Source organism: Petromyzon marinus, chromosome 74 (genome assembly GCF_048934315.1).
Source record: "Petromyzon marinus isolate PM22_M1 ecotype Great Lakes invasive population chromosome 74, UKy_Petmar_22M1.pri1.0, whole genome shotgun sequence".
Taxonomy (NCBI): domain Eukaryota; kingdom Metazoa; phylum Chordata; class Hyperoartia; order Petromyzontiformes; family Petromyzontidae; genus Petromyzon; species Petromyzon marinus.
Window position 1 is genome coordinate 8,691,637 of NC_133740.1, and position 23,369 is coordinate 8,715,005.

A 23,369-nucleotide genomic window follows, 5' to 3' on the forward strand; every position below is an offset into this window, starting at 1 on the left:
AGCTAGTGTGGTTACCATGGTAATGAGTTAGTGAACTGGACCATGATGGTAATGTGCATTTAGCGAGGAGGGCGGTTACCATAGTGATGAGCAGTTAGCGAGTGAGGTTACCATGGTAATGAGTTGTTAGTGAACTGGACTATGATGGTGATGTGTATTTAGTGAGGAGGGCGGTTACCATAGTGATGAGCAGTTAGCGAGTGTGGTTACCATGGTAATCAGTGGTTGGCTAGCTGGGTTACCATGGTAATGAATATTTGCCGGAGGGGCGGCTCCCGTCGTAATGAGGAGTTAGCGAGGGTGGTTGCCATGGTAATGGGTTGGTTAAAGCAGGGTGGTTACCGTGGTAACGAGTATTTGGCGAGCCAGATGCGGGCCTCCTTGAGAGTCTCGGGCCCCTCGTGGTACCAAGTCTCCTGCAGCTGTGGGGCAAGGAGCAGTGGGGAGCAGATGGGTGAGTTTGGTGTGGTGAGTGTAGCGTAGTGTATAGTAGTGTAGTGTATAGTAGTGTAGTGTGTAGTAGTGTAGTGTATAGTAGTGCAGTGTGTAGTAGTGTAGTGTGTAGTAGTGTAGTGTGTAGTAGTGTATAGTGTAGTGTATAGTAGTGTAGTGTATAGTAGAGTAGTGTGTAGTAGTGCAGTGTGTAGTAGTGTAGTGTGTAGTAGTGTAGTGTGTAGTAGTGTAGTGTGTAGTAGTGTAGTGTATAGTAGTGTAGTGTATAGTAGTGTATAGTAGTGTAGTAGTGTGGTGTATAGTAGTCTATAGTAGTGTAGTGTGTAGTAGTGTAGTGTATAGTAGTGTAGTGTGTAGTAGTGTAGTGTGTAGTAGTGTAGTGTATAGTAGTGTAGTAAGTGTGGTGTATAGTAGTGTAGTGTATAGTAGTGTAGTGTGTAGTAGTGTAGTGTGTAGTAGTGTAGTGTGTAGTAGTGTAGTGTATAGTAGTGTAGTGTATAGTAGTGTGGTGTATAGTAGTGAAGTGTATAGTAGTGTAGTGTATAGTAGTGTAGTGTATAGTAGTGTAGTGTATAGTGGTGTGTGTATGGTAGTGTAGTGTGTGGTAGTGTGTAGTAGTGTAGTGTGTAGTAGTGTAGTGTGTAGTAGTGTAGTGTGTAGTAGTGTAGTGTGTAGTAGTGTAGTGTATAGTGTATAGTAGTGTAGTGTATAGTAGTGTAGTGTGTAGTAGTGTAGTGTGTAGTAGTGTAGTGTATAGTAGTGTGGTGTATAGTAGTGCAGTGTATAGTTGCGTAGTGTATAGTAGTGTAGTGTATAGTAGTGTAGTGTGTAGTAGTGTAGTGTGTAGTAGTGTAGTGTGTAGTAGTGTAGTGTGTAGTAGTGTAGTGTATAGTGTAGTGTATAGTAGTGTAGTGTGTAGCAGTGTAGTTTATAGTGTAATGTATAATAGTAGTGTAGTGTAGTTTATAGTGTAATGTATAATAGTAGTGTAGTGTATAGTAGTGTAGTGTATAGTAGTAAAGTGTATAGTAGTACAGTGTATAGTAGTGTAGTGTATAGTAGTGTAGTGTATAGTGTAGTGTATAGAGTAGTGTATAGAGTAGTGTATAGTAGTGTAGTGTATAGTAGTGTAGTGTGTAGTAGTGTAGTGTATAGTAGTGTAGTGTATAGTAGTGTAGTGTATAGTAGTGTAATGTATAGTAGTGTAGTGTATAGTGTAGTGTATAGAGTAGTGTATAGAGTAGTGTATAGTAGTGTAGTGTATAGTAGTGTAGTGTGTAGTAGTGTATAGTAGTGTAGTGTATAGTAGTGTAGTGTATAGTAGTTCAGTGTATAGTGGTGTAGTGTATGGTAGTGTAGTGTGTGGTAGTGTAGTGTGTAGTAGTGTAGTGTGTAGTAGTGTAGTGTGTAGTAGTGTAGTGTGTAGTAGTGTATCGTAGTGTTGTGTACAGTAGTGTAGTGTATAGTAGTGTATTGTATAGTAGTGTAGTGTATAGTAGTGTAGTGTATCGTAGTGTAGTGTATAGTAGTGTAGTGTATAGTAGTGTAGTGTATCATAGTGTAGTGTATAGTAGTGTAGTGTATAGTAGTGTAGTGTATAGTAGTGTAGTGTATAGTAGTGTAGTTTATAGTGGTCTAGTGTATAGTAGTGTAGTGTATCGTAGTGTAGTGAATAGTAGTGTAGTGTATAGTGAGGTGAGTGGCGAGTGAGGTGAGTGGCGAGTGAGGTGAGTGGCGAGGTGAGTGGCGAGTGAGGTGAGTGGCGAGTGAGGTGAGTGGCGAGTGTGGTGAGTGGTGAGTGAGGTGAGTGGTGAGTGAGGTGAGTGGCGAGTGTGGTGAGTGGCGAGTGTGGTGAGTGGTGAGTGGCGAGTGAGGTGAGAAGACATCTCTACCTCCTGTTTCTTCTTCTGAGCTCTCTCCTCCTCCTCTCGTTTCGATTTCTTGAGAGCATCTTGACCGACGACAGACAGGATGTTCCGCAGCCTACGCTCAAAGACAAAGGTCCCCCCTGTAGCCTTAACAGACTGTTGGGGCAAGTGCTGTTCGCGAGTAGGTAGCAGCACCTATGAGGGCTGGCACGGCACACGAGGGGGTGGGTGGCCAGCACCACACGCCCGGCCGCCTTTGTCTCCCGAGTAGCAATGTTTACACACCGTACCAGTTAACTCATTTGAGGCTGAGTCGACCTAGGGGAGCCCCAGGACCGGTTCAGATCATCGCCACTGGGTGTTGGCAGTGAGCGGGCATCGAACTCCGGTCGCCGGGTTCGTAGCGCGGCGCGCTAACCGCTGCACCACCACACCCCACAAAACTACCACCATCGCCACCGCAATCGCCGCCGCCACCACCACCACCATCATCATCATCGTCACAGCCATCGTCCTCAACAGCGGCTTCGTCGCCATCAACGGCATCAATCTCATCGCCATCATCAACAGCACAAGCTGCAGCGCAGCGAGCCTACACTGCTAGCGCAGTGTAAACACTTGTGCAGCAACGCTGGCAGCGCTGCAGTGCATAAGGTAGTGCGGTGCATGTGAATCTCTACCGCGGTAGTGGCGCAGTGCGGCGTGCATACATACACTCGCAGTGCAGTGCACCGTGGACTGCTCGTGCGTTGCATGCGTTGTATGGAGCGACAGAGCCGCTGGTGCTCCCCCACCCACCCCTCCCCTTCCCGCACCTCTCTCTGCGCTCGGCGGGCCCCTCCCCAAAGAGCGAGGCGGGCTCCGTCAGCTTGCGCAGCGCCGCCTTCACCTCGGCGTCGTCGGTGGACACGTTGATGAGCCGCGCGCGCTTGCGCCGCTCAAACTCCGCCAGCATCTCGGCCTGGCGCGACGTCACGCCGCCGGGACCGCCGCCGGCCTCCACCGGCATCGACTCCCCTGGGTCACGGCACGCGGAGGAGGTGGTTGTGGTGGTGGTTGTGGTGGTGGTGGTGGTGGAAACCCGAGCGGGTAGGGATTGGGGCAGGGGTGGGCACATTTTTTGACTCGCGGGCCACAATGGGTACTAAAATTTGACAGAGAGGCCGGGCCAGGAACAGATGGATGGAGCGTTTGTGTGAACTAATGTAAATGACGTGTTAAAAATCATTACATTAAAGGATTTGGCCTTTAACAGTTAGCAAAGCGTTTATTTGCAAGGCAATTTGACGATTTGCACGAACTTGAACAATACAGAAACCATGTCGTAACTCCCGGTCAAAGTGCGTCATCTAATGGAGAAATGGGGGGCATTACAGGAGAAAGGTAAAATTTAATTCAATAATAATAATATTAATATTTGGACAAGTTCGGCGGGCCGGATTAAAAAGTCCAACGGGCCGTATACGGCCCGGGGGCCGTGCTCTGCCCATGTCTGGGTTAGGGGATTGGTGGGGCCCACCCCTGAGTCCGTGGCTCACGAGGTCAGAGGCACGGAGCCGGATCCGTTGCCGAGAGCCCTGGGATTCCAGCCCGGGTTTCAGCAGCCGCCCCCAGCCACAGCAATGATAACAGAGGTGGGGCCGGGGGTCTCTTGTGCAGTGAGTCAATGGTCTCGGCACGGTCATCAGTGACTCGCATAGACACCCAGAGACTCACATAGAGACCCAATGACTCACACAGAGACCCAAAGATGATGCTGGTGATAGTGATGGTGGACAAGGGTAATGTTTAACACCGCAGATGTTGATGCTGCGGGTCATCGTGATGTTGCTGATGCCGCTGCTGCTGCTGCTGCTGATGATGATGATAGCGATATTGATGAATATCAGTGATATTGATGAATATTAGTGATGTTGGCGACAGTGACGACGATGGTGTTGGCCATGCAATGCTGGCGATGTTCCCGCTGGGGATGCTGACGTTTGCGGGCGATAGTGACGGTGTGATAGCGACGATCGTGATAGTGATCACGACGACGACGACGACGATGTTGCCGATGTTGCCGATGTTACCGCTGGAGATGTTGATGTTGCCCGCCTCGATGGCCGCTTTGATGGCATCGGGGGCTCGTGCCAGACGCTCGTGCGTGCGTTCTGCGGCGCTGTGGTGCGCGCGACCCGACCTCGCTCCCTCCTCCCTCGACATCCTGCCGATTATAGTGACACCGCCGATGCTGTTGAAACGATGATACTGCTGCTGGTGCGACTGCTATAGAGATGGTACCGCCGTTGCTATGACGATGACGCCGCTGCTGCTCCTGCTACGATACCGACCGCTATAACGTCGGTACTGTTGCTATGACGATGACACTTGCTGCTGCTCTTGCTATGATGATACTGCTGCTGCTGCTGTGACTCCGATAGCAATGACAGTACTGTTGCTCTGACGATGACACTTGCTGTTCATATTGCTACGATTATGATACCACCGTTAGCTCACGATGATGACATTGCTGCCGCTGTTTCCAGAATCAGAATATTTATTTATACTGGAGGAATCCGATGAGCTATAAAGCTCTTTTTCACAAATGTTCAGTAGGGGCAAGGGGTTAAGAACGTAACAACAATACAAAACACGATAGGCGTTCAAATTACAACGTAAACAAATCGCCCAAACACACACGAATACAACACTAAACCGTCTCCATACTACGAGTTAAAGGACACCGAGGTATTCACTGATTTTTCAAAAGCGACCTGCCCCACCACAAAGTGGCTTCATCATTTGGACATTTATCGCAAGCAAAATCATCCAAATACAGCTAGTCCCTGACTTACGATGGTCCGACTTACGATATTTCGACCTTACGATAGCGATATGACAAAATTGTAAAAAAAATATTAAATTCGCGCGGCAGGCAAACGCAGCAGCGTGCTACGAGGTCCGATACTGTAACTTGATCATCGCCATCAAACTAAGTTAATGTGGTCATCAACAACCTTAACATCGTTCAAGTATGCAGACGACGGACAGAATCTTGGTGAGTACAGTAGAATATGACACGTTACGATACGTTCAATGCGTGTATGATACGTAGCTTTAGCGATTTCATTTGAGGGTAACCACGATGCGATACATACGTTCAATGCATGTTGAAAGTTTTTTTATAGCAGATAGGATTGTTTCCTGAAAAAAACTTTCTATAAAATTGCAGTTCATATAGGTAGGCTAAGAATTCACCTTGGTTTTTTTCTTTAAATTTTACCGTGCAATACAGTATTGTAATTAATACACACAGTATATAGTACAGGTCCCTGCAGGGTGGGCTGGTAGGAACATTGGAATTTTGCCCAATTTTATTTTTACACCCCAACAGCACGAGATTTCACTTCGTTAAAGTATTAAAAGGGGACGGACGGACGGACACATTAATCATTGCAGGCTCGTACACTCAGTTTACAACTTCGTTCCTACCAGTATTATACAGCACGGTACTGTTAATTGCTCTGTTTTTGCTCAATTATCACCATTCTTTAAGACTCCTGGGTAGGCCAAGGCCATCTTCGACTTACGACGATGGTGCTCGTCGAAACGCATCCCCACCCTAAGTCGGGGACTACCTGGAGTCTGGTGCCGAGACTGCTATGCTGTCAATGCCACAATGATGATGTTATTCATTAAACCAAACAACTCGTCAAGATCATTAGACCTCCTTTGCCAGTACCAAAATGTAATAATAGGGGTTTTTCCCCTTTTTTTCTGGCAACAAAACTGAAACCTTTTTACAAGGATTCAGATGACGCCTTTTGGCCTTTTGGCGTCATCTGGTCGAGCACCAATTGGGTCGAGGCTCAAAAGAAAGCCGTCCCTTGGTGTGGACCAATCAGTTTCAAGGACAATGCATCATATATTATCATAGTGTGTTTTTTGTTTGCATTTTGACTGCAGGCATTGCGGTTAATGCAGTAAACATGAATCCTTGTAAAAAAAAGGTTTCAAGTTTGTTGCCAGAAAAAAGGGGAAAAACCCCTATTATTATTATAACTCGTAAAAAGTTGTAAGAGCCCAGGGGGGTGGTGGCTCAGTTAGCGCGGCACGACCTGGCATTCACACCGCAGTCGGCCAAACCCATGGGCACCTGGCTGGGACTGTTCGGTGACCTCGTGGCAAGCAGCGGAGCCGTCGGACGCTTCACGCGATGGCCTCAGAGTGCACCCAGCCTGGCACAAGCGCCGTGGGGACGTCGCCGCCACTTAGTGTTGTTGTTGTTGTTGTTCCGAGGGGAACATAAAAAGAGGCGACGTTTCGGCCAATGGGCCCTTTCCTCAGTGCAGGCGACTCGTAAAAGTTTGCCTTAGTCTGGCTCTGCGAGTTTTTAAGGAATGTTCATGCCGAACCCCGAATGCGGATGGGTACAAACACGCTGGAGTCAGGCCGTGTGCTCGCATCGCAAGAAGCGAAAGAGTAGGCCAATTACACTGTCGTACAAAACCTGTCAACCCCGCATCAGTGCCCAACTTATTACAGAACAATTCAGACGTTATTTTGTTCACCCCCGTGCCCTTAAAAATCTCAACGTTCATCCTAGGAAGAATACGTGCACCGTATGGGTTGACAGGTATGCACTACCCAGTGTCTCACTACCCAGTGTCTCACTACCCAGTGTATCACCACCAGTGTCTCTGTACCAGTGTCTCACTACCCAGTGTCTCTGTACCAGTGTCTCACCACCCAGTGTCTCTGTACCAGTGTCTCTGTACCTGTGTCTCACCACCAGTGTCTCACCATCAGTGTCTCACTACCCAGTGTCTCACTACCCAGTGTCTCACTACCCAGTGTCTCACTACCCAGTGTCTCTGTACCAGTGTTTCACTACTCAGTGTCTCACTACCCAGTGTCTCACTCCCCAGTGTCTCACTAGCAGTGTCTCACTAGCAGTGTCTCCCTACACAGTGCCTCACTAGCAGTGTCTCACCACCCAGCGTCTCACTACCCAGTATCTCGCCACCCAGTGTTTCACCACCAGTGTCTCTGTACCAGTGTCTCACCTACCAGTGTCTCACCACCCAGTGTCTCTGCACCAGTGTCTCACTACCCAGTGTCTCTGCACCAGTGTCTCACTACCCAGTGTCTCACCACCCAGTGTCTCTGTACCAGTGTCTCTGTACCAGTGTCTCTGTACCAGTGTCTCACTACCCAGTGTCTCACTACCCAGTGTCTCTGTACCAGTGTCTCTGTACCAGTGTCTCTGTACCAGTGTTTCACTACCCAGTGTCTCACTACCCAGTGTCTCACCACCAGTGTCTCACTACCCAGTGTCTCACTACCCAGTGTCTCACTACCCAGTGTCTCACTCCCCAGTGTCTCACTAGCAGTGTCTCCCTACACAGTGTCTCACTGCCAGTGTCTCACTACCCAGTGTCTCACTACCCAGTGTCTCACTAGCAGTGTCTCCCTACACAGTGTCTCACTAGCAGTGTCTCACCACCCAGTGTCTCACTACCCAGTGTCTCACTGCCAGTGTCTCACTACCCAGTGTCTCACCACCCAGTGTCTCACTACCCAGTGTCTCTGCCAGTGTCTCACTACCCAGTGTCTCACCACCCAGTGTCTCACTACCCAGTGTCTCACTGCCAGTGTCTCACCACCCAGTGTCTCACCACCCAGTGTCTCACCACCCAGTGTCTCACTACCCAGTGTCTCACCACCAGTGTCTCTGTACCAGTGTCTCACTACCCAGTGTCTCACTACCCAGTGTCTCACTACCCAGTGGCTCACCACCAGTGTCTCACTACCCAGTGTCTCACTACCCAGTGTCTCTGTACCAGTGTCTCTGTACCAGTGTTTCACTACCCAGTGTCTCACTACCCAGTGTCTCACTACCCAGTGTCTTACCACCAGTCTCTCTGTACCAGTGTCTCACTACCCAGTGTCTCTGTACCAGTGTCTCTGCACCAGTGTCTCACTACCCAGTGTCTCACTACCCAGTGTCTCACCACCAGTGTCTCACTACCCAGTGTCTCACTACCCAGTGTCTCACTCCCCAGTGTCTCACTAGCAGTGTCTCCCTACACAGTGTCTCACTAGCAGTGTCTCACCACCCAGTGTCTTACTACCCAGTGTCTCACTGCCAGTGTCTCACTACCCAGTGTCTCACCACCCAGTGTCTCATCACCCAGTGTCTCACTACCCAGTGTCTCACCACCAGTGTCTCTGTACCAGTGTCTCACTACCCAGTGTCTCACTACCCAGTGTCTCACCACCCAGTGTCTCTCTCCCCAGTGTCTCTCTCCCCAGTGTCTCACCACCCAGTGTCTCTCTCCCCAGTGTCTCACCACCCAGTGTCTCACCACCCAGTGTCTCACCACCCAGTGTCTCACCACCCAGTGTCTCACCACCCAGTGTCTCACCACCCAGTGTCTCTGTACCAGTGTCTCACCACCCAGTGTCTCACCACCCAGTGTCTCACCACCCAGTGTCTCACCACCCAGTGTCTCACCATCCAGTGTCTCACTACCCAGTGTCTCTGTACCAGTGTCTCACCACCCAGTGTCTCGCTACCCAGTGTCTCGCTACCCAGTGTCTCGCTACCCAGTGTCTCACTACCCAGTGTCTCACTCCCCAGTGTCTCACTAGCAGTGTCTCCCTACACAGTGTCTCACTAGCAGTGTCTCACCACCCAGTGTCTCACTGCCAGTGTCTCACTACCCAGTGTCTCACTACCCAGTGTCTCACTACCCAGTGTCTCACCACCCAGTGTCTCACCACCCAGTGTCTCACTACCCAGTGTCTCACCACCAGTGTCTCTGTACCAGTGTCTCACTACCCAGTGTCTCACTACCCAGTGTCTCACTCCCCAGTGTCTCACTAGCAGTGTCTCCCTACACAGTGTCTCACTAGCAGTGTCTCACTCCTCAGTGTCTCACCACCCAGTGTCTCACCACCAGTGTCTCACCACCCAGTGTCTCACTCCCCAGTGTCTCACTACCCAGTGTCTCACTACCAGTGCCTCACCACCCAGTGTCTCACCACCAGTGTCTCACTACCCAGTGTCTCACTAGCAGTGTCTCCCTACACAGTGTCTCACTACCCAGTGTCTCACTACCAGTGCCTCACCACCGAGTGCCTCACCACCCAGTGTCTCACCACCCAGTGTCTCACTACCCAGTGTCTCACCACCAGTGTCTCATCACCCAGTGTCTCACCACCCAGTGTCTCACTACCCAGTGTCTCACCACCAGTGTCTCACTACCCAGTGTCTCACTACCAGTACCTCACTACCCAGTGTCTCACTACCCAGTGTCTCACCACCCAGTGTCTCACCACCCAGTGTCTCACTACCCAGTGTCTCACCACCAGTGTCTCACCACCCAGTGTCTCACCAACCAGTGTCTCACCACCCAGTGTCTCACTACCAGTGCCTCACCACCGAGTGCCTCACCACCGAGTGCCTCACCACCGAGTGCCTCACTACCCAGTGTCTCACCACCAGTGTCTCACTACCAGTGTTTCACCACCCAGTGCCTCACCACCCAGTGTCTCACCTCCCAGTGTCTCACCACCCAGTGTCTCACTACCAGTGTCTCACCACCCAGTGTCTCACCACCCAGTGTCTCACCACCCAGTGTCTCACTACCCAGAGTCTCACTACCCAGTGTCTCACCACCAGTGTCTCACCACCCAGTGTATCACCACCCAGTGTCTAACCACCAGTGCCTCACCACCAGTGTCTCACTACCCAGTGTTTCACTCCCAGTGTCTCACCACCCAGTGTCTCACCACCCAGTGTCTCACCACCCAGTGTCTCACTACAAGACAATAATGTTGTTGTTGTTATTGCCCGTACTGAAACGGCTGTACACGCCGCACAGACCTGACAGCTCCATTTCCCCCTGTACAAAAAAACCGGAGTCAACCCGTGTGGGTTGACTCGCTGTGTGTCTCGTCGCTCGCTGCCTCGAGTGGAGGCACTTGCAGGGGCTGCGCCTTTGGCTACGAGCCGTAAGGGGGGTGGGGGGCAAAGGGGGGAGGGGGGGTGAACTCCGTTGCGATTGAAGCCTGAGAATCCTACGCGAGGCCTGCAAGACTAGGCCCGAGAAGTTGACAATTACAAAAAAAACAAACCCCTCTCTTAATTAAAGCTGGGAATAAATAAGCACCACCGGTCGATGTCACCGGGGATAAACGAGTAAACGACGTTTTACTCGATGCGACTCGTACTATAACGACGACAGAAAACAAACTCACTCGGCCTACGAAGTCGACGCTGCACCGTGAGGAGAATTGGTGGAGGGGAGGGGGGTGGTGCCTAGGGTGGTGGGGGGGGGGCGGGGCGAATGAATCCGGTTCCGGTTCCGGTTCAGACCCCGAGTTACCCGCCAAAAAAACTAGCCCGCCGATTGGTTGTTCAAGCACACCACGTGACTGTGGGGGGGACGTCGGTGAGCGGTGGTGGAAGCGGTGAAGCGCTGCGCTGCACAGTCTCAGGGCGCTACCAATGGGAGAGAGGGAGAGTAGGGAGGGAGAGAGGGAGAGTAGGGAGGGAGAGAGGGAGAGTAGGGAGGGAGAGAGGGAGAGTAGGGAGGGAGAGAGGGAGAGTAGGGAGGGAGAGAGGGAGAGTAGGGAGGGAGAGAGGGAGAGTAGGGAGGGAGAGAGGGAGAGTAGGGAGAGAGGGAGAGAGGGAGAGTAGGGAGGGAGAGAGGGAGAGTAGGGAGGGAGAGTAGGGAGAGGGGAGAGTAGGGAGAGTAGGGAGAGGAGAGAGTAGGGAGAGAGGGAGAGAGGGAGAGTAGGGAGGGAGAGAGGGAGAGTAGGGAGGGAGAGAGGGAGAGAGGGAGAGTAGGGAGGGAGAGAGGGAGAGTAGGGAGGGAGAGAGGGAGAGTAGGGAGGGAGAGAGGGAGAGTAGGGAGGGAGAGAGGGAGAGAGGGAGAGTAGGGAGGGAGAGAGGGAGAGAGGGAGGGAGAGAGGGAGAGTAGGGAGGGAGAGAGGGAGAGTAGGGAGGGAGAGAGGGAGAGAGGGAGGGAGAGAGGGAGAGAGGGAGGGAGAGAGGGAGAGTAGGGAGGGAGAGAGGGAGAGTAGGGAGGGAGAGAGGGAGAGTAGGGAGGGAGGGGTTCCCCTCTCCCTGAGTAAGATGGGCGGTGTCCCCTCCCCCTGAGTAAGATGATTTCAGTTTCAGTTTATTTATTTTGGTATAGCCCTGTGAGCCATTCGACTCTTGAATCGGGTGCAACCACAACACACAAAAAACACGAACAAGAAAACGTCTTAAAGTGACTATGTCACTCGCCTCCGGAGTAAGATGGGGCGTCGCATCCCTTCCCCCCCCCCTGAGTAAGATTGGCGCCGCGTCTCCTCCCCCCTTAGTAAGATAGACGCCGCGTCCCCCCCCCACCCCTGAGTAAGATGGAGGACGTGTCCCCCTTCACTTCCCCCCGAGTAAGATGGACGCCGCGTCCCCTTCTCTGCCCCCCGAGTAAGATGGACGCCGCGTCTCCTTCACTTCCCCCCGAGTAAGATGGACGCCACGTCCCCTTCACTTCCCCCCGAGTAAGATGGACACCGCGTCCCCTTCTCTGCCCCCCCGAGTAAGATGGACGCCGCGTCCCCTTTACTTCCCCCCCGAGTAAGATGGACGCCACGTTCCCTTCACTTCTCCCCGAGTAAGATGGAAACCGCGTCCCCTTCACTTCCCCCCGAGTAAGATGGACGCCGCGTCCCCTTCACTTCCCCCCGAGTAAGATGGACGCCGCGTCCCCTTCACTTCCCCCCGAGTAAGATGGACACCGCGTCCCCTTCACTTCCCCCCGAGAAAGATGGACGCCGCGTACTCTTCACTTCCCCCAGTAAGATGGACGCCACGTTCCCTTCACTTCCCCCCCCCCCGAGTAAGATGGACGCCGCGTCCCCTTCACTTCCCCCAGTAAGATGGACGCCGCGTCCCCTTCACTTCCCCCCGAGTAAGATGGACGCCGCGTTCCCTTCACTCCCCCCGAGTAAGATGGACGCCGCGTCCCTTTCACCACTTACCCCTATGCAAGATGGTCGCCGCGTATTCACCGGGCGCACTTTGCAATGGCAACCGACGTGAGCACGCAGGCACGAAAGACAACGACGGAGGCTAAGAAGCCGTGGCGAAAGGTGTTGTACGAGAAGCAAGACTACCCCGACAACTACGTGGACGCGCAGTTCCTAAAGGACTTGACCAAGAACGGTAACGACACACCGCGGCTCCTTCGCCCTGTTTTGTAACGCGCGCGAGGCCTACCACACCACCCCCCCCCCTAGGCTTTTTACGCTTTTCCTAGCCGCGCTGCCGGGATGGGGCGCGCCCGTCCGCCGGTCGCGAAAATGAATGAAGGGACGTGCGACTTGCGCCCAGCCAGCCTGATGAATCGGAGATAATAGAGGAAGACTTCACGGACATTGGCTTCACGACGATGACAACGACATCGCAATCACGAGAAATTGGTGCCAGAGAGATAGAGAGAGAAGTGGCATATTGGGCCACTACAAGACCGAGAAGGGGAAGGTTGTGTAGTGGTACACCGACGGGCTGTCTGCCCATGGATTACAATTACTCACTATACACACTACTATACACTACACTATATACTATACACACTACTATACACTATACACTACACTATATACTATACACACTACTATACACTACACTGTTACAATTACTACACTATACACACTACTATACACTACACTATACACTACACTATACACTACACTATACACTACCATACACTACACTATACACTACCATACACTATACACTACACTGGTACAATTACTACACTATACACACTACTCTACACTACACACTACACTATACACTACACTATACACTACACTATACACTACCATACACTATACACTACACTACCATACACTATAAACTACACTGTTACAATTACTACACTATACACTACACTATACACTACACTATACACTACCATACACTATACACTACACTACCATACACTATACACTACACTGTTACAATTACTACACTATACACTACACTATACACTACACTATACACTACCATACACTATACACTACATTATACACTACCATACACTCTACACTATACACTACCATACACTATACACTACACTGTTACAATTACTACACTATACACTACTATACACTACACTATACACTACTATACACTACACTGTTACAATTACTACACTATACACTACACTGTTACAATTACTACACTATACACACTACTATACACTAACTACATACACTGTTACACACTACACTATACACTACACTATTACACTTACTACACTATACACACTACTATACACTACTATACACTACACTATACACTACACTGGTACACTACTACACTATACACTACACTGTTACAATTACTACACTATACACTACTATACACTACACTATACACTACACTGTTACACTTACTACACTATACACTACACTGTTACAATTACTACACTATACACTACTATACACTACACTATACACTACACTATACACTACACTGTTACAATTACTACACTATACACTACACTATATACTACACTTACACTAAACTTACACAATACACTATACACACTACTATACACTAACTACATACACTGTTACACACTACACTATACACTGCACTGTTACACTATACACTACACTATTACACTTACTACATTATACACTTACTACACTATACACACTACTATACACTGCACTATACACTACACTGTTATTCTATACACTACACACTAGCATACAAACTACTAAACACTACTATTATGTGCACTACTTGAGCCATATTGGCACTACGTGAAAACAACGAATGCCAAGTGTTTTGGTTTGGCCATGGTTTGTTTTGTTGTAGTACGGAGTTAGACTGATGGCCTTAATCTTAGTTGTCTTGTGGTTGTTGTGGTTGTTGTTTGACTTGCATCCCACTGGGATTTTTTGCACGCAGCGTTGGTGTACGACGCTTTTTCTGGAATATTTTGCTGTTTTTTTCCCGGATTTTCTGTTTTGCACAGTCACACATAGTCACTTTAAGATGTTTTTCTTGTTCATGTTTTAGGTTTTTTTTGGTTTGTTTTGTGGTTGCACCCGATTTCAAGAGCCGAGAATGGCTCACGGGGCTATACCAAATCAATGAAAAGTGAAACGTGCAGTAGACACCTGCAGGGCTCATCTTCTTTGGTTCTTTCGGTAAAGTCACGTAGAATGGGAATTAAAAAAAATGAATAAAATAAAATAAAACAATAAAATTCTCACGACGTTTCGGCCACAACACAAGTGGCCTTGTGTGTTGTGGCCGAAACGTCGTGAGAATTTTATTGTGTTATTTTATTGTGTTATTTTAGGCCATTTGTGTTGTGGCCGAAACGTCGTGAGAATTTTATTGTGTTATTTTATTGTGTTATTTTAGGCCACTTGTGTTGTGGCCGAAACGTCGTGAGAATTTTATTGTGTTATTTTATTTTATTAATTTATTGTTTTATTCTCATTCTACGTGGTGGTGACTTTACCGAAAGAACCAAAGAAGATGAATCCTTGCAGTCACGAAAGCTTTAAATCGAAACCTACAGGGCTGTTATCTGCCCGTGCATCGTGGTGGTGGTGGTGATGATGATGATGGCTCGCTAACAGCACTTGCCCCAACACTCGTGTTGTAAGGCGATAACCGGGGGGGGGGGTCTTTGTCTTTGACAGTCCGGGTTCGACACTACGAATATTGGAGCGTGGTGTACGAATCTGCCATCATAGCCCAACAGCTGTGCAGGTCAGAACCCCTGTCATGTCACTCGCTCTCTCTATCCTGACGCTAGACGCTCAACTATTGTACTGGTGTAGGAGCCTCCTGGTTACTACACCACCAGCCCACAGGGGATTATTGTGTCCGTGCGTCCTTCCGTCGTGCATCCAAAAATGGGAGGGGTGGGGCTGGGTGGGGAGGGGTGGGGCTGGGTGGGGAGGGGCTGGGTGGGGAGGGGCTGGGTGGGGAGGGGCTGGGTGGGGAGGGGCTGGGTGGGGAGTAGGAGGGGTGGGGCTGGGTGGGGAGGGGCAGGGTGGGGAGGGGCTGGGTGGGGTGGGTGGGGCGGGGAGGGTGGGCGGAGAGGGGCTGGGTGGGGAGGGGCTGGGTGGGGAGGGGCTGGGTTGGGAGGGGCTGGTCACCCCGTGGTGCCCTTATAAAACTCAACGTTTAACCTACTCACGCCAGGCTTGTGCCCGCCCTCACAGTCGGGCATATTGTGCGGAATACACCACGTGGTGCCGCCCTTGTTGACCCTGGCCATTGACCGAGCAACCCAACGTTCCTACCAGCTCCCTCCCTCCGCAGGAGAATGTGTTTTATTTCACTAGTTTTATTTGACCGGGTAAGGCCCACTGAGCTGTAAAGCAAATTTGTTTAACACACTGTCTTTTAACTCACTCTGTCTATTGTCGTTGTATCCTCAAATCTTGTAACTCAATTGTAACCCACTTCCCATTGTGGTATCGACTACAAAACTTGGTATACTTATGTCATACTGATGACAATAATATATTCTACCATTAAAAATAAAACATATATATTTAAACATTATTTTTAGATGTCATGTTTCGGCTTGGGTCTCATTGTCTACGGTAAACTGACGTTGGCTGTAATTTACCACGGTCCCCTTGCGTTGTGGCAAGCTTCGGGGCCACTTCTTGGAGTCGTGGTGGAGTTCTTCCATTGCTAGTACGGTACATTTCATTAAAGCGTGTTTTAAAAAAACTGTTTTAAAAAAATATATTACTTATTCGATATAAGTGACCTGGCTGCCACAAATGATAGGTCAACAAATACTCTTAAATAGCACGTTGATGTATTCTACAGACTCATAAGAGATCCACAGAGCCACAACTCATGGAGACCGACAGAGACCCAGAGATTATTCATAGAACCACAGAGACCCAGAGATTCTTCATAGAACCACAGAGACCCAGAGATTCTTAATAGAACCACAGAGACCCAGAGATTCTTCATAGAACCACAGAGACCCAGAGATTCTTAATAGAACCACAGAGACCCAGAGATTCTTAATAGAACCACAGAGACCCAGAGATTCTTAATAGAACCACAGAGACCCAGAGATTCTTAATAGAACCACAGAGACCCAGAGATTCTTAATAGAACCACAGAGACCCAGAGATTCTTCATAGAACCACAGAGACCCAGAGATTCTTAATAGAACCACAGAGACCCAGAGATTCTTCATAGAACCACAGAGACCCAGAGATTCTTCATAGAACCACAGAGACCCAGAGATTCTTAATAGAACCACAGAGACCCAGAGATTCTTCATAGAACCACAGAGACCCAGAGATTCTTAATAGAACCACAGAGACCCAGAGATTCTTCATAGAACCACAGAGACCCAGAGATTCTTAATAGAACCACAGAGACCCAGAGATTCTTCATAGAACCACAGAGACCCAGAGATTCTTCATAGAACCACAGAGACCCAGAGATTCTTCATAGAACCACAGAGACCCAGAGATTCTTCATAGAACCACAGAGACCCAGAGATTCTTAATAGAACCACAGAGACCCAGAGATTCTTCATAGAACCACAGAGACCCAGAGATTCTTCATAGAACCACAGAGACCCAGAGATTCTTAATAGAACCACAGAGACCCAGAGATTCTTAATAGAACCACAGAGACCCAGAGATTCTTAATAGAACCACAGAGACCCAGAGATTCTTAATAGAACCACAGAGACCCAGAGATTCTTCATAGAACCACAGAGACCCAGAGATTCTTAATAGAACCACAGAGACCCAGAGATTCTTCATAGAACCACAGAGACCCAGAGATTCTTCATAGAACCACAGAGACCCAGAGATTCTTAATAGAACCACAGAGACCCAGAGATTCTTCATAGAACCACAGAGACCCAGAGATTCTTAATAGAACCACAGAGACCCAGAGATTCTTCATAGAACCACAGAGACCCAGAGATTCTTAATAGAACCACAGAGACCCAGAGATTCTTCATAGAACCACAGAGACCCAGAGATTCTTCATAGAACCACAGAGACCCAGAGATTCTTCATAGAACCACAGAGACCCAGAGATTCTTCATAGAACCACAGAGACCCAGAGATTCTTAATAGAACCACAGAGACCCAGAGATTCTTCATAGAACCACAGAGACCCAGAGATTCTTCATAGAACCACAGAGACCCAGAGATTCTTCATAGAACCACAGAGACCCAGAGATTCTTCATAGAACCACAGAGACCCAGAGATTCTTCATAGAACCACAGAGACCCAGAGATTCTTAATAGAACCACAGAGACCCAGAGATTCTTCATAGAACCACAGAGACCCAGAGATTCTTAATAGAACCACAGAGACCCATACCCGTCGAGACCCATACTAAAACTAAATTAGATTACATTTTTATTTAAAGCTTTCGTGACTGCAGTCATTCATATTCTTAGCTCTTTCGGTAAAGTCACGTTGAAGGGAAACAATAAAATAATAAAATATATAAAACAATACAAATTCTCACGACGTTTCGACCATAACACAAACGGTCGTCATCAGATGTGAAAAAAACGTATATTTTATTATTTTATTGTTTCCCTTCAACGTGACTTTACCGAAAGAGCTAAGAATATAAATTAGATTTCGATTTAAAGCTTTCGTGACTGCAAGGATTCATCTTCTTTGGTTATTTCGGTAAAGTCATGTAGAATGTCAAGGAGTGCCTCTGCGGATGTGTATACTTTAACTTAGCTATTTCAATGCTAAATTCTATGCTAATTCCTTTGTCAAGGGGTGCCTTTGCAGATGTGTATGCTTTAACTTTAACATAGCCTTTTCTGTGACCAGTCACAAGCTAATCACTCAGCTATTTCAATGCTAAATTCTATGCTAATTCCTTTGTCAAGGCGCTTTGTTTCTTCTCACACAGCTTAAAGGTCGCGATCTCAGCGTGGCTTTCTCACTCCAGCGCTGTCCTCCAGACAGTCTCGTCCCCTTCACCTGATGAAGGCCGCTTGTGTTGTGGCCGAAACGTCGTGAGAATATTATTGTGTTGTTTTATTTTATCAATTTATTATTTTATACTCATTCTACGTGACTTTACCGAAAGAACCAAAGAAAATATAAATTAGGTTAGTCCACACACTTCGCTGCTGTACCGGCTCCTCCTTGACGCCCACCAACAATCAGAAAGGGCGTGAGATGGAACAGATGGAGATTAGTCCACACACTTTTCTGCTGTACCACCTCCTCCCTGACGCCCACCAACAAGTAGAAAGGGCGTGAGATGGAACAGATTAGTCCACACGTGGACTGTACCACGGCCGTGATTCCCAGGGGGGGGGTGTTGGTCTGTACCACAATCGTGATTCCAGGGGGGGTGTGTGTTGGTCTGTACCACAATCGTGATTCCAGGGGGGTGTGTGTTGGCCTGTACCACGGCCGTGATTCACAGGGGGGGGGTGTTGGTCTGTACCACAATCGTGATTCCAGGGGGGGTGTGTGTTGGTCTGTACCACAATCGTGATTCCAGGGGGGTGTGTGTTGGTCTGTACCACGGCCGTGATTCACAGGGGGGGGGTGTGTGTTGGCCTGTACCACAATCGTGATTCCCAGGGGGGTGTGTGTGTTGTTCTGTACCACAATCGTGATTCCCAGGGGGGTGTGTGTTGTTCTGTACCACAATCGTGATTCCCAGGGGGGTGTGTGTTGTTCTGTACCACAATCGTGATTCCCAGGGGGGTGTGTGTTGTTCTGTATCACAATCGTGATTCCCAGGGGGGTGTGTGTTGGTCTGTACCACAATCGTGATTCCCAGGGGGGTGTGTGTTGGTCTGTACCACGGCCGTGATTCCCAGGGGGGTGTGTTGGTCTGTACCACAATCGTGATTCCCAGGAGGAGGATGTTGGTCTTGGTCCGTACCACAATCGTGATTCCCAGGGGGGGGGGGGGGGGGGTGTGTTGGCCTGTACCACAATCGTGATTCCCTGGGGGTGTCGGACTGCACCAATAAAACCGTGTTTTCCCCCGGGGGGGGGGTGTGGGGGTGTTTTGCAGCGTGTGCGCGCTGGTGCTGGTGTGGTGGCACCTGTCGGAGGGTTCGCTCTCCCCCCTGCTCTGCGTCTGCGTTGGTCTCCTCCTCACCCTCGTCGGCTACGCGCTGCACGAGGCTCTCGGCGGGCGGGGAGGGCGCTCACGTGAGGCTCTGCGAGTTCACCATTATTGTTATTATTGTTATACACATCGCATATATTATTGTTGTTATACACATATTGCATATAATATTATTGTTATACAAATTGCATATATTATTATTGTTATACACATTGCATATATTATTATTGTTATACACATTGGATATATTATTATTGTTATACACATTGCATATATTATTATTGTTATACACATATTCCATGTATTATTATTGCTATACACATTGCATATATTACTATTCACATATTGTATATTGCATATATTATTATATTTATACACATATTGCATATATTATTATAGTTATACACATATTGCATATATTATTATAGTTATACACATTGCATATATTATTATTGTTATACACATTGCATATATTATTATTGTTATACACATTGCATATGTTATTATTGTTATACGCATTGCATATATTATTATTGTTATACACATTGGATATATTATTATTGTTATACACATTGCATATATTATTGTTATACACATTGCATATATTATTATTGCTATACACATTGCATACATTAATATTGCTATACACATTGAATATATTATTGTTATACACAATGCATATATTATTATACACATGGCATATATTGTTATTGTTATACACATTGCATACGTTATTATTGTTATACACATTGCATATATTAATATTGCTATACACATTGCATATATTATTATTGTTATACACATTGGATATATTATAATTGTTATACACATTGCATATATTATTATTGTTATACACATTGCATATATTATTATTGTTATACACATATTGCATGTATTATTATTGCTATACACATTGCATATATTACTATTGCTATACACATATTGCATATATTATTATAGTTATACACATATTGCATATATTATTATAGTTATACACATATTGCATATATTATTATTGTTATACACATATTGCATATATTATTATTGTTATACGCATCGCATATGTTATTATTGTTATACACATTGCATATATTATTATTGCTATACACATTGCATACATTATTATTGTTATACACATTGCATATATTATTATTGTTATACACATTGCATATATTATTATTGCTATACACATTGCATACATTATTATTGTTATACACATTGCATATATTATTATTGTTATACACATTGCATATATTATTATTGCTACACACATTGCAGACATTATTATTGCTATACACATTGCATATATTATTATTGCTATACACATTGCATATATTATTATTGTTATACACATTGCATATATTATTGTTATACACATTGCATATATTATTGTTATACACATTGGATATATTATTATCGCTATACACATTGCATATATTATTATTGCTGTACACATTGCATATATTATTATTGCTTTACACATTGCATATATTATTATTATTGCTATACACATTGCATGTATTATTACTTTTCGATTTGAAGCTTTCGTGACTGCAAGGATTCATCTTGTTTGGTTCTTTCGGTAAAGTTACGTAGAATGAGAATAAAATAATAAAATAACACAATAACATTCTCACGACGTTTCAGCCACAACGCAAGCGGCCGTCTTCAGGTGAAAGGTACAGAACTGTCGGGACGACAGAGCTTCAATGAACGATGTTAAGATTCGTAGCGACTTTTAAGCTGGTTGGGAGAAGTGAGGCACCTTGACAAAGGGGTTTACATATCAATAGCTGAGGGATTAGCTTGTGACTGGTCACAGGAATGGCTATGTTAAAGTCAAAACCTACACATCCACAGAGGCAACTAGTAATTTAGCATTGAAATAGCTAAGGGATTAGCTTGTGACTGGTCACAGGAATGGCTATGTTAAAGTCAAAACCTACACATCCACAGAGGCAACTAGTAATTTAGCATTGAAATAGCTAAGGGATTAGCTTCTGCAAATAGCTGAGGGATTAGCTTGTGACTGGTCACGGAAATGGCTATGTTAAAGTCAAAACCTACACATCCACAGAGGCAACTAGTAATTTAGCATTTAAATAGCTAAGGGATTAGCTTGTGACTGGTCACAGAAATAGATGTTAAAGTAAAGGCCTACACATCCACAGAGCTTCAATGAACGCTGTTAAGATTTGTAGCGACTTTTAAGCTGGTTGGGAGAAGTGAGGCACCTTGACAAAGGGGTTTACATATCAAATAGCTGAGGGATTAGCTTGTGACTGGTCACGGAAATGGCTATGTTAAAGTCAAAACCTACACATCCACAGAGGCAACTAGTAATTTAGCATTGAAATAGCTAAGGGATTAGCTTGTGCAAATAGCTGAGGGATTAGCTTGTGACTGGTCACGGAAATGGCTATGTTAAAGTCAAAACCTACACATCAACAGAGGCAACTAGTAATTTAGCATTTAAATAGCTAAGGGATTAGCTTGTGACTGGTCACAGAAATAGATGTTAAGGTAAAGGCCTACACATCCACAGAGCTTCAATGAACGCTGTTAAGATTTGTAGCGACTTTTAAGCTGGTTGGGAGAAGTGAGGCACCTTGACAAAGGGGTTTACATATCAAATAGCTGAGGGATGAGCTTGTGACTGGTCACAGAAATGGCTATGTTAAAGTCAAAACCTACACATCCACAGAGGCACCTCGTACATGGATGCCAAAGGGGGCTGCAACAAGTCAAATGTCATACAGTAAAGCGATGTGAAAAACCTAATTCTAAATTACATCAATATAATAAATGTACTCAATATATTCTTTAATAAGCTGAGCTATTAACATTTACTGGCTATACACTACACTATATAATGAATATCATATAGTAAACCAATAAAAACTCAAATATAAACTACCTCAATGTTATATCTTAATGTAATATGGTGAAAAAACGGGTGGATTCTTACCTTCCACTTCAGCACCACGGACAGCTACGTTCAGACGGACGAGTCCATCCATGGTTGGAGCGGAGGAGGAAGGAGGGGAGAAACAGCTGCGAGGCGCTGTTATACTCCATGTTATAAACTATACCATTGACCTTTCACTGGAAAAAAACACCTCTGCGGTAGTCTGTCTACAGGAAAGCTACCCATACAGATGCTTACTTGAAACCGGATTCCCACCACCATCCATCCCAGAAGAACTCACTCATCAAGACTCTATACCATAGAGCCCAATGCATTTCCGACCAGGAACACATTACCAATGAACTCAAGCACGTACACCAGGCTCTCAGAGCTAATGGTTACTCCGACTACACAATCCGCAAAGCCATTACTCCAGTCAGGAAGAAGGATCCTCTTGTGGAGCCACTCAAAACCATCACCTTACCCTACATTGCAGGGGTCACTAAAAAGATCTCCAAAATCCTGAATAAACACAAGATCCAGGTCTGATTCAACACAGTACATAAAATCCGTGATCTGGTTCCATCTGTAAAATATGCTGTTCCAGACATACAGTACCCGGGCGTTTATAAACTAAAGTGCCTCTGTGGTAGTAGCTACATTGGAGAAACCAAACGGCATATCTCGGACCGCATCCGCGAACATAAAGCAGACTTGAAACACGGTAGAACGAACTCCTCTGCCGTGGCAGATCACTGTTATAATTCAGTGGGTTCACATGACATTGACTTCTCCAAGACAGAGGTTCTTTGCAAACCAACCGGCTACCATGAGAGATTCGTTCATGAGGCCATCCACATATACAAACACAGAGACAATTTCAACCGAGAAGATGGATTCTGGCTTAGTAACCATTGGAAATATGTTTTAAACCATTTCGGTTCTTAATTAATTGTATTTTACAAGGACCTTCAGACCGCAGCTCTTTCGCTGGCACTGACT

The 23,369-nt window shown here is 46.8% G+C and overlaps 2 protein-coding genes across 2 annotated transcripts in view; one reads left to right on the plus strand and one right to left on the minus strand.

The window, feature by feature from the left end:
- Positions 1–10,675, minus strand: part of PRPF4 (pre-mRNA splicing tri-snRNP complex factor PRPF4) — a 28,638-nt gene extending 17,963 nt beyond the window's left edge. Inside the window, exons 1-5 of the mRNA XM_032980796.2 lie at positions 10,569–10,675; positions 4,394–4,527; positions 3,137–3,338; positions 2,346–2,436; positions 343–422 (exon numbers count right to left, since the gene is read on the minus strand). Of these exons, the coding sequence (XP_032836687.1) occupies positions 343–422; positions 2,346–2,436; positions 3,137–3,338; positions 4,394–4,526 (506 nt within the window). The 5' untranslated portion in view covers position 4,527; positions 10,569–10,675. The remainder of the gene's footprint in view (positions 1–342; positions 423–2,345; positions 2,437–3,136; positions 3,339–4,393; positions 4,528–10,568) is intronic.
- A 1,656-nt stretch (positions 10,676–12,331) lies between these two features.
- Positions 12,332–23,369, plus strand: part of PIGC (phosphatidylinositol glycan anchor biosynthesis class C) — a 49,980-nt gene continuing 38,942 nt past the window's right edge. Inside the window, exons 1-3 of the mRNA XM_032980797.2 lie at positions 12,332–12,528; positions 15,036–15,105; positions 19,403–19,542. Coding sequence (XP_032836688.1) covers positions 12,390–12,528; positions 15,036–15,105; positions 19,403–19,542 — 349 coding nt within the window. The 5' untranslated portion in view covers positions 12,332–12,389. The remainder of the gene's footprint in view (positions 12,529–15,035; positions 15,106–19,402; positions 19,543–23,369) is intronic.